This window comes from Apis laboriosa, unplaced genomic scaffold, assembly GCF_014066325.1.
Source record: "Apis laboriosa isolate Shangri-la unplaced genomic scaffold, ASM1406632v1 scaffold42_cov153, whole genome shotgun sequence".
Taxonomy (NCBI): Eukaryota; Metazoa; Arthropoda; class Insecta; order Hymenoptera; family Apidae; genus Apis; species Apis laboriosa.
Genome location: NW_025223257.1, coordinates 336,149 through 348,568, shown reverse-complemented (window position 1 = coordinate 348,568; position 12,420 = coordinate 336,149). Strand labels below are relative to the sequence as shown.

The following is a 12,420-nucleotide window of genomic DNA, read 5'->3' as shown; positions in this document are numbered from 1 at the left end:
AGAGTTGAAAAGACACGATAGAATGAAATTAATTCAAGAAAAAGAAAAGAAAAAACATAGAGTTGGAAGCCCTTTTCGATGTTTAGACAGTTCAACGAGTAGCAGAATGGAGACTCAAAGGATCCATCCTTCTCTTACATCTGAACGTTCAGTAAGTTTTTGAAATTATGAGACTAGATACTCGTTGAATTTGATAAAAATAAGAATTATTTTGTTTTAAGTTCAAAGTAATTCAGCAGGATGATAGATATCCTTATCAAGAATCGCAGACTTATAAAAATGTCTTAAACGAATTTCAAAGAAGAATTGGATGTCGAGAAAATCGTAAATCTTGCGAAGGCATACCATTAATATGTTTGTCTGAAAAAGCAGATAAAAGTAAACGTGTAAAACAACTTTATCCTGTCAAAAATCAAAGTCAAAAAAAATCGGATTTGAAAAAATTCATTCATAAAATGGTAACGCTATTTAAAATAATTTGAAACTTGGATATTAATTATTACAATTCTATAATTTCTATATATTTTTTTTACATATTCTTTAATTATTATTATTATTATTCTTTTTTTTTTTAGTCGCCTAGATGTAAACATAAGATTCACAAAGCAAATGTAAGGTTTGAACAAATGAAAAGTTGTGATTGCCCACACGATTCAGAAGTTTTAAGTGAGACATCCTCCGCTTGTAGTTGTGCCACATAAATCTTATATATCTATGAATGAAACAACAAATAATAATGAATAAATTTCCAACATTTTTTATCGGATAAAAATATATGATCGCTTTTTTTTTTTTTTTTGCTTCAATCACTATGTACGTGTTATGTACTTCTATCGAAAGTAAATCATATACGACACACTTCATTTTGGATTTTGATCGATGAAAAATACTCTCGATTGTTTTAAACTTTATATGTTATTAAAATGTATAACCTTTAATACAAATGTTTAATAAAAATGTTAGTTATGATAAATTTGAGATGAAATAAAATTATTGTTTTCTAAAATATAAATAAATTTCGGCGATGTCGAAAGAAATGTTTCTCAAAAAACGAAGAAGGACGTGTATATTTGGAGAAAAATATATACACATATATAAAATTTGACAAAAGCAAATGTAAAAGGAAGAAATAGAATAGAAAATAATAGATATTTGCAACATATTAAAATGTTTCTTGCTAAATTGTTCCATCGTAAAACTCCGGACTCAGAATTAAAATCTATAAAAAATGAAAATAATACATTATCTCCATCAGAAAAATCAGAATTTCCAAATCACATCAATCAAAATTTAGTTTATCCATTCCATACCGAAAAAGCAACGAGTTTTCCTCCTCCACTTTTGTTAGATGCAGCAGTGCATGCTAATCCTCAAACTATTGCAACAAAATCTGAAAATCCAAAGAATTTGTTTCAAATCAAAAATGCATATGAAAAGATAATTAATATGAATGATAGGAAAGAGAATAGAGATATTAAGAAGGAAAACAAAGACATTAGAAAAGATATAAGAAGAGAAAACAATGATATTAAGAGAGAAAATAACGATATTAGAAGAGAAATCAAGGATATTAGGAGGGAAAACAACGATATTAGAAGAGAAAATAATGATACTAGGAGAGAAAATAACGATGCTAGGAGGGAAAGCAAGGATATTAGGAGGGAAAACAACGATATTAGAAAAGAAAGCAAGGATATTAGAAGAGAAAACAACGATATTAGGAGGGAAATCAATGACATTAGGAAGGAAATCAACGATATTAGAAGGGAAAATGATGTTAGGAGAGAAAATGATGTTAGAAGGGAAAATGATGTTAGGAGAGAAAATGATATTAGAAGGGAAAATGATGTTAGAAGGGAAAATGATGTTAGAAGGGAAAATGATGTTAGAAGAGAAAATGATGTTAGAAGGGAAAATGATGTTAGAAGGGAAAATGATGTTAGGAGGGAAAATGATGTTAGGAGGGAAAGCAACGATGTAAGGAGGGAAATCAAGGATATTAAGAGGGAGATCAACGATATTAAAAGAGAAAATGATATTAGAGAAGATGAAGTGAAAGTTGAAATCGAAGATGAAGTCGAAGATGAAATGGTGGATGAAATTGAAGATGAAAAAATATATTTGGATGAGTACGATATTTGCAATTTGCAAACTTGTCCAAAGAAAGAATACATTTCTGAAATTTGTGAAAGTCCTTTAATAAAAGAAATTGTTAAATGTGAATCAGATTGTAAAATCAGTCCCATAAAATTAACACAAATGATCAATAGTTCGATTAAAGAAGCGATGCAGACTATTGTGGAGCAATGTAGAATGGTATTTAAGATGCAAGTATCCAAGATACTTAAATTTTTTACTAAATTTTTATTACCAATTTACGTGTAAATAAAATGAAAAAAATTATGTAATTATTTCAATATATATATATATACATATTTTTTTTTTCAAAAAGCAGAAAGAAGAAAAGAATCTTGATAAGAAGCCAGAAGAAAAGAATCTTGATAAGAAACCGGAAGAAAAGAATCTTGATAAGAAGCTGGAAGAAAAGAATCTTGATAAGAATCTGGAAGAAAAGATTGATAGATCAATCTGTTACGTTAAGAAAATTCCAGTAAAGATCAAGCGTGAGCATCGAGCACGTGGGATTCAGGCAAATCAAGAACATCACAATAATCGTTGCAAAATTACAAAATCGAATCGTCTTCAAGAAAAATATAACATTGCTCGTATGAATCTTAAAAAATTACACGAAGAACATGTAAAACGTTTGCGTAAAAAAAAGAAAGCACTTGAAGAGGAAAAAAAGAAAATCACGAAACAATCAAAACGCTCAAAATCATCGAATAATTTGAAAACTGATAATCGTAAAATGACTGGAAATGTAAATATTTATATCTGTTCGGAAGCTACTGAAAATGCTCAAGTAATTTTATTTTTTTTTTTTATTGAAGATAATTTTTATTAGAAATGTTCTAATTAATTGTTTTATTTGTTAGGAAAAAGGTAAGAAACAAGAAAAACCTCAACCGTGCGCTGAATCTAGTTCAGAAACAACGACAGAATCATCAAAAATTTCGTCGAGCAAGCTTGTTACTTGCATTCGAAATAAACGTAAAAAATCTGTAGAAAATTCATTGGACAGTCTCTCGAAGGAAGACGAAAGTAATAAAAGTAATGATACCAGTCTTATATGCAGTTGTAGTTCCAAATTTTCAGATTCGAAGAGCACGATAAAAGTAGATAGTAGTGATATTCTTGAAATTTGTCACGATCTTGATAAAGATGAAAGTAGCTCGACAACAATCGAATCTACTTTGATCGAGTGTAAATGCAAAGACGCAAGTGTTAGCGATGTATGTGTGAAAAAATCTTCCGATACGCTTTCTGAAAGGCCTAAATATATCGTATGTGACAAAATAGAAAAACCTTGCTCCACGATATATCCTAAAAAAAATTTATCGGATTCAGAAAGTGAAGGATGGTCTTCAAAATCGACTAACAGCAATCGAGACATAAAATGTTTTTTACCTGATTCTTGGTCAGAAGAATTAGATCCTAATATGAATTATCATACTTGCGAAAGTGAAACGAAACATACTAAAATTATTAAAAGTTTATGCAAATGTCGCAAAAAAGATCAAAAATTAAATAGTAAATATAATATGCGATGCAAATATTGTCGTAAAAGGCGTTCATCTAAAATAATTGATAAAGAATCATTGTTAATTTGTAAGTGCATAACAGAGGAGGAAGAGGAAGAAGAAGAAAAAAAATCCATAAAATGTGTACCATGTCCGAAATATTCAGAAAATAAATTTATAAAGTCTGTACCATGTCCAGAATATTCTGAAAATAAATTTATAAAGTCTGTACCATGTCCAGAACATTCTGAAAATAAATTTATAAAGTCTGTACCATGTTCAGAATATTCTGAAAATAAATTTATAAAATCTGTACCATGTTCAGAACATTCTGAAAATAAATTTATAAAGTCTGTACCATGTTCAGAACATTCTGACAATAAATTTATAAAGTCTGTACCATGTTCAGAACATTCTGAAAATAAATTTATAAAATCTGTACCATGTCCAGAATATTCTGAAAATAAATTTATAAAGTCTGTACCATGTCCCGAATATTCAGAAAATAAATTTATAAAATCCGTATCATGTCCAGAATATTCTAGTGACAAATCTGTTGAATGTGTACCATATCCAGAATATTCTGAAAACAAATTCATAAAATCTGTACCATGTCCAGAATATTTTGTCGACAAATTTATAAAATCTGTACCATGTTCAGAATATCCTGAAGAAAAATACGTAAAATCTGTACCATGTCCAAAATATCTTGTCGACAAATTTATAGAATGCGTACCATGTCCAAGCAAATTAAAGAAAGAATATCCTGAAGAAGAAATAGAAATAAAAAAGGAAGAGGTGGAGGAGGAGGAAGAGGAGGAGGAAGAAGAGGAGGAGGAAAAAGAAGAAGAAAAAGAAGAAAAGGAAGAGGAAGAAGAAAAGGAAGAAGAAGAAAAAGAAGAAGAAGAAGAAGAAAAGATAGAGGAGGAAGAAGAAAAGGTAGAGGAGGAAGAAGAAAAGGAAGAAGAAGAGAAAGAAGTGGAAGATGAAGAAGAAAAAGAAAAAATAGAAAAAGAAAAAGTAGAGAAGGAAAAAATAAAGGTAGAAAAAGAAAAAGAAAAAGTAGAAAATGAAAAAAAAAAGGTAGAAAAGGAAAAAGAAAAAATAGAAAAGGAAAAGGAAAAAGTAGAAAAGGAAAAAGAAAAAATAAAAAAGGAAAAAGAAAAAATAGAAAAGGAAAAAGAAAAAGTAGAAAATGAAAAGAAAAAGGTAGAAAAGGAAAAAGAAAAAATAGAAAAGGAAAAAATAGAAAAGGAAGAGGAAAAAGAAGTAGAAAAGGAAAAAGAAGAAATAGAAAAGGAAAAAGAAAAAGTAAAAAGAGAAAAAGAAAAAATTGAAAAGGAAAAGGAAAAAGTAAAAAAAGAAAAAGAAAGAATTGAAAAGGAAAAAGAAATAGAAAAGGAGAAAAAAAAAGAAGTAGAAAAAGAAATAGAAAAGGAAGAAGAAAAAGAAATAGAAAAGGAAGAAGAAGAAGAAGAAGAAAAAGAAAAAGAAATAGAAATAGAAAAAGAAAAAGAAAAAGAAAAAGAAAAAGAAAAAGAAATAGAAAAGGAAAAAGAAGAAAAAATAGAAGAGGAAAAAAGAATTCCACCAATAAATGAAATATCAATTTTACCATCAAAAATAGTGAGACCTGAAGCATTTGCACTTAAACAACTCTTACAACAAACAAAAACTGTACCACCTATGATATCACCTTTTACACCCATTTCACCATATATTCCACCATATATTCCGAAAGTTCCAATATCGCCGCCGGATATTTTAAAAAAATATAAAGAAAAACCAAGACGACTAACTATTGAAGAAAGAAAACTACTTTTTCCAGAAGAAAAGATACCATCTCCTCTAGAAGAAAAAAAAATACCTCCTCCTGAAAAAAAAATACCTCCTCCAGAAGAAGAGAAAATACCTCTTCCAGAAGAAAAGAGAATACCTCCTCCAGAAGAGGAGAAAATACCTGTTCCAGAAGAAGAAAAAATACCTATTCCAGAAGAAGAGAAAATACCTACTCCAGAAGAAGAGAAAATACCTATTCCAGAAGAAGAGAAAGAAAAATTATTGGAGGCAGAAATGTTAGAAATAAAACAAAGAGAGAAAACTTTCCAAGAAAGATTGAAAGATTTCTTTATCAAAGGTTTTAAGAAAATAGGTAAAACTGAGGAAACTCCAAAGAAAGGAAATGATAAAACTCAAGCAAATGCTAAAATTGAAATAAAAAATGCAGAAAAACAATTAGTAAAATTTACTCCCACTAAAATGAATCCACATACGGCAATAAGAATAGAGAGAAATCAGAAATTTCAACCGAATCCTATGAATCTAATGAAACTACCTTACCAAACCATAAATGAGATAAAGAAAATAAACAATAAAAATAATCCCAATTCTCCTCTGCTGATAAAAGAAGAAATAAAAAATAATGCAAAAAATAAAATTTCTGACAAAGAAAAACAAATTTCTGATAAAGAAAAACAAATTTTTAATAAAGAAAAAGAAATTTCTGATAAAGAAAAACAAATTTTTAATAAAGAAAAAGAAATTTTTGATAAAGAAAAACAAATTTCTAATAAAGAGAAACAAATTTTTAATAAACAAAAGCAAAATCAATTAAAGTTACTAAATAAAGATATACCTGTTTTGTCAAATCAAGATAAAATAACAATACATAAAAATAATGAAAAGTCTGAAAAGATACTTGAACCTCGAAAATCTAAAGATATCACTAAAGCTCAAAAAGAAATATTAAAAAAACCTGAAAAACCTCGAGAATCTCGAGACATTCCTCAAGACAAAGCTCAAAAAGAGATAATAAAAAAACCTGAAAAACCTGCCATTCAAGAAAAAAAAGAAATTAAACCTAAAGTAACTGAAATAAAAGAAGAAGAAAAACCAGTTAAAAAAATACATCTCGATGTATGTTCCGAAAAAGAAACTACCACGGTATGTACAAAATCTTCCGGAATGGAATCTCATACGATATGTACAGATTCGAATTATGAAAAGTATTCAAATACTCACGAATGTGTTACTACCAAAAAAAGTAGATGTAGTTGTTGTTATAATGCACCCGTACAGAAATATGATACCGAACCTACAAATTATCTTAAAAGTTGTTTAAAAATGGAAAAGCAATGTTATCATACCAATTCTCAAGAAAGTGCTCGTCCAAATTCATATTACGATAGAAATTGGGATGATTGTAATTGTAGAAGAAAAATCCTTTGCAACGGTTCTTGTAGATCACGAAATTCAGAATTCAGGTAAATTTTTTATCTTTTATTATAATATATATTATTGATGATTAAGTTTAATTATTAATTGATTAAAGTTACAGACAGACAGATTCTTACGCAGATTATATTAAATCTCAAAATAAGTGGAATTATAATAAATCAATTAAAAACAATTCTGGATATATGAAATCTATGTTTTGTCTTTATTGCGATAATCCTCGTGAAAAATGCACGTGTAGGGCGCCCGTACGAAAGTGTTCGTACTGTCAATTGCCCATAGATTTGTGTACGTGTAAAAATCAGGAAATAATACACGATGGAAGATCGATCATGAATGAATCTGATAACGATCGTACCATGTACGTTACGGCATGGAAGCCCAGAGAAGAAGTACGGCGTTACTTTTCCAGAAATTTAATCGAACATGAAACCGATTCTATGAATGAATGCCGTTATTGTGAAAAACTTAAATCGCATAATTCTGATCTACCTTATCAACGATTGAGCGTATTTTCCGACGTGATGGATGAATTACAACAAAAAATAAGCGCGTCTACATGTTGTACACGATGTAAAAAAATTCCTTGTTGTTGTAACATAGAGAAAAACGAGATAAGAGAGGATAGAAAGATAAAATATTGCATCAGGTATAATATCTTTGACCAGAATTTAATTAAAGTAAAAATTATATTATATCACGTAATATTGAGATTCCTTTATTTTTTTTTTTTTTCACAGTCCTAAAACGCGGCGAAAAATCATCGCAGTATGTATTGATAAATCGAAAAATAAATTACCTACTATTTGCAAATGCGAATCGAATCACACGAGAAGTGATAAACAGAAGAAAATAATAGTAATTTGTCGTGTTTGCAAAGCATCACCTTGTAGATGCAAGAAGAACAAATCGACTCAGAAAAAATTAAAAGTGAAATGTTATTATTGCAAAAATTCGCCTTGCGAGTAAGTATATCTAATAATTATATGAACGAAAGAAGGAAAAGAAGAAAAAATTTCGAAATTTCAACAATTTCCTCGATTAATTGCCCCGAACGTAGATCTGGTACTTCCAGTTGCTGATTTTTTTATTACATTCTTTGCTACAGCTGCATTACGGCCAGAGAGCGCAACAAGTCGAGGCCATGCAGGTGCATTGATTCACCTTGTCGTACGAAAGAAAAGGAAAGCGTTCCATGTGGAAAAACATCCACGAAACCGAAGAACAATGACGAAAAGACAATTTGTGTGCACTAATATGACACCTGTGTGGTTACTTGACTTAGAAGTACAATGCACTGTTCAAGATTTTTAAACAAAACTAAAAATATTGTTTATGTTCTTTACGTTATTGTGTAATGAATCTCATATGTTAATCTTTAGAACGAAGTTCATAAGTATAATATATTGTTTATTTATTTTATAACGATTTATATGATTCTGTTGCACTCTTGATCTTCTGTTTCTACAAGACATTTTTTAATTCATTATCGAATGAAATCCCCGCTCTCATTTGTAAAATATAAAGAAATTTTCCAATGTCTTTTTTTTTCTTTTTATAATTAATCAAAATTTATAATAACGTATAAATGTTTAGATAAAAATATATTTTCTTATTCTGTTAAATTATATCTTATGACCTACAACACTCTATCACTATAACATTTACAACAGAGCATTTAATAGATTACAAAATATTGTGATTAAAGAAAGAATTAAGATATATTTACAAAATATAATTTCGTAAATTATAATGCATGTTAATATAACCTAATAACTTCGATACTTTCTATCATATAAATTTTCAAGATAAATTAAATATAAATAATGATAAAAAATTAAAAATTTAAGAATTAAAACATAAATTAATCAAATTTCATTAATTTTCTTACTCGAAAAAAAACTGCTTAAATATAATAATTTGTTATGTTATAAAAATGAGTAAAAATATACTGTGATATGGCTAAATAACATAGATGTTAAATGTATTTTCTTATTTTAGTTTTAACATTTTCTTATAAGAAAATTTTTGTGCAACATGTAATATTTTTAATAAAATATTAAGAATATACATATTGCTATATTGTTCTGTTATTCCACTTTATTCGAAATGAAAAAAAAAAAAAAAAAAAAAGAAAATTAGTCGAGATTTAACTCACAACTATATACGAAATATTTAAAACTGTTAGAGTTGGTGGGAGTAGGGGGTATCTTAGGTATCGTACAAGACGCTGTCTCCTGTTTTACTAGATCGGTGCGAGCCGTAGACCGACAACGTGTTCTTCCACTGTTAATCGTATTCTTCATTTGCTTTCATTTTTAAACAACTTATTTTTTTCCTTTGCGAATCAATTCAAATATATATTATTGTATTCTTCGTTTCGTGTAATTATTTCTGTTATATATATATATATATATTTTTTTTTTTTATTAATTCTCGTCGCGAGTATAAGTGAAGAAGGAAGATAAAGTTGACCAATAGAAAAAAAATGCAAGTGTACAGTGAAGATCCTAGATTACTTTGTATTTCTCGTGACAAACTATTAAACGAAAAGAATGCACGCCAACGAGTTTCTTTAACTCTTCGTGAACTTATTGATGCTTTGCATGAAGCTTTCAAAACTGACCATGTGAACATAGATGAAGTTCAAAATCTAATGGCCTTGTACAGAAGTAACCCTTTGGAATGGAAAAAATATGCCAAGTTTGATAGATACAGGTAAACTGATAAGCTTAGAATTTTTTTACAAACTATTATTTAATATATATCGTGCAATTTCATTGTGTTAATTAATTGAATTAAAATATTGATTATAAGAGGAATTTAAGTGTTTAATTTACGAAAAAATAAAAATTTAAGATTTTTTTTCTTATGTTTAATCAATCGACGCGTCTTACATTTGCGAATGATCGAGTTTCTTGGTAAATATTTTATCGGACATCATACAAACAAAACATGGCACAACTACATCGCAATCGTAAAATAAAATTAATATGACGAAATTCACGATAGGTTATCGTTACTGTTTCTTTAACCCTAATCGTGTCTTACGTATTTTGTTTCATTCAAAACACAATCAATCTTAAGTAATGAATTCAGCATCCATGTATCTGTATTATCTGCGCAAATTGACACGCGAACATAAAGTAAATGACCTTAAGAAAAATGAAGAGAGACCATCATGTGATAGAAGTCATAAAAATTTGAAAATTTACTGTCTGTGAAATTTACTGAATACGTCGTTGGTCTTATCTAAAAAAACATATATTGAAAGATTGTGCAGCAATCTTGTACTTCGCACTATATACTGCTATTACAATAATACTATGAGTAGCATAATATGTATATTCGAAAGTTATCAATATGAAAACAATAAATAAGAATCTATTAGAAATATTCCAGAAAAATAAGAATAATGATCTATGCAATTCTATTGCAGGTAATAATCCAATGATGAATAATTGTCTAATAATCTATTTGCATCTTAATTTTTATTGTATGTTAATTAAATTTTATAAATTAATAATTCAATTTTCTTTGTTAATTAAAATTTATGAATTATATATTAAAATAAATATAAATAGAATCACAACTATCAATCATGTATTTAAAGCATAATTAAATGATTTAGAATTTTTTATATTTTTTTTTTTTGAAAAAATGAAACAAGAAAAATTAAAATTTGAAAAGTTGAAAAGACAAATGAATCTTTTTCTTATTCATATAAAATATATTAAATTGGAATGAATATTCTTTTGTTAATTATAAAAATAATAATGACAACGTTATAAAACATATGGCTATATGACATTACACGAAATTGCTAATATGTCGATTTCCACATGACAAAGTGGCGAAAGTATGTATTTCATGCACAACATAGTATATAGGACATTTAAAAAGAAGAATAATAAAATATATTTCGAACAAATGAAAAACGAATCGAATGAATAAAGATTAAAAAAATACTCGTTAAAATATTTTATAAACATCTAATATTTCGTTATTAGTTGTTTAATAAATGCAATAATAATTTCATTCTATCTACACTTCTCTGTATGGAAATATTTTTTTCCTGTGTTATTTCAAATATGATCTACGATCAAAGACATGATCAAAAAGTTTTAAAATCGTTGCAACCAAAACCTAAGTATGCGGAACACTTTAGTGTCCATGTGTATTGCACATGAATCAATAGTGTTTGTACGGTGAACGGCTGGTTATACACACTTTCCACGTATGCCCCCCTCTTTTAACTTACGTTACACTTGATTCAGAACATCGGTTCTTTGACACACGACACCGGATCGAAAGCAACGAACGATGAAACGTTCCAAAAGATTTAGAAAAAATACCTATCTATGCTCAACGTGTACTAGATAAATCTAGTTCATTATCTTCTAATGAATTTTATTTTTTTTTAGTTTTATGTGATTCATTCTAATGCTAATATAATTTAATTATACATAAAAGGTTCTTAAAGAAAACAACTAAATGAATCACTGTGCTTAGATATACAAGGAATTTAGTCGATGAAGGAAATGGAAGGTTTAATCTAATGGTTCTATGTTGGGGAGAAGGTCATGGTTCAGCCATACATGATCATGCAAATGCACATTGTATAATGAAAATTCTTCAAGGTGAACTATGTGAGGTATTAAACGAAATATTTTATTTTTTATTTATATATATATTTTTAATGAACAATTTTTTTAATCTAATTATTCCCATAGACACGATATGCATGGCCTAAAAGTAACAATGAAATGAAAGAATCAGAAGAACTACAAGAATTAAAAAGAAATACTCTTGGTCTCAATGAAATATGTTATATCAATGGTAATACTTTTATAAATATAAAATCGTTTAATATTAATAAAAATAACTAGATAAAAGAAAGACCTACCTTTTATAGATTCCTTAGGACTTCATCGAGTTGAAAATCCGAGTACTGTAAATCCTGCTGTTTCGTTACATTTATATTCACCCCCATTTTCTTCATGTTCTGTCTTCAATAAGCAAACTGGACAAAAGACTTCATGTAAAGTTACATTTTGGTCGAAATATGGAGAAAAACGGAATCGGGTATAATTATCATCCATCTTTTTTACTTTTTTTTCTTCTGTTTTTATTCTTTTATCAATATTATCAAAATGATCAAAATTAATTGCAATTCAATCTTTTAATCTTGCAGGAGGTTCAAGACGCCAGATGTCCTGAAGACAATTAATATTTCAAAATTAAAGTTGATGATAATTTTTTAAAAATTATGTTAATTTTAAAATATTAGTTTTTCGTATATTGTATAATATAAAAAAAAGAAATTAAGTACTTAAAGATATTTAAATTTTAGATAATATTTTAATTTCAATTCGATTTATATAATTACATAATATACAAAATAATTAAACCTGAAATATTAATATTATATATTAAAAAAATAATTCCTGAAACAGAAAGACATGTATATATTCAGTTTTCATATAAAAATATTTAAAAACCCTCTCTTAATGGGAAATTTTATGAAATAAAGAGATATATTTTA

At 27.7% G+C, this 12,420-nt stretch overlaps 2 protein-coding genes across 2 annotated transcripts; both read left to right on the top strand.

The window, feature by feature from the left end:
• The first annotated feature begins 1,167 nt into the window (after positions 1 to 1,167).
• LOC122716135 (calponin homology domain-containing protein DDB_G0272472-like) lies at positions 1,168 to 8,131 on the top strand. Its single transcript, XM_043938924.1, has 8 exons — positions 1,168 to 2,316; positions 2,456 to 2,923; positions 2,997 to 4,703; positions 4,881 to 5,102; positions 6,258 to 6,904; positions 6,973 to 7,524; positions 7,616 to 7,840; positions 7,984 to 8,131. Exons 1-8 carry the CDS (start codon positions 1,168 to 1,170, stop codon positions 8,129 to 8,131), a joined length of 5,118 nt encoding a protein of 1,705 aa, XP_043794859.1.
• A 981-nt stretch (positions 8,132 to 9,112) lies between these two features.
• Positions 9,113 to 12,420, top strand: LOC122716094 (cysteine dioxygenase type 1). Its single transcript, XM_043938846.1, has 5 exons — positions 9,113 to 9,593; positions 11,388 to 11,529; positions 11,609 to 11,714; positions 11,791 to 11,960; positions 12,070 to 12,420. Exons 1-5 carry the CDS (start codon positions 9,364 to 9,366, stop codon positions 12,103 to 12,105), a joined length of 684 nt encoding a protein of 227 aa, XP_043794781.1. The 5' UTR covers positions 9,113 to 9,363; the 3' UTR covers positions 12,106 to 12,420.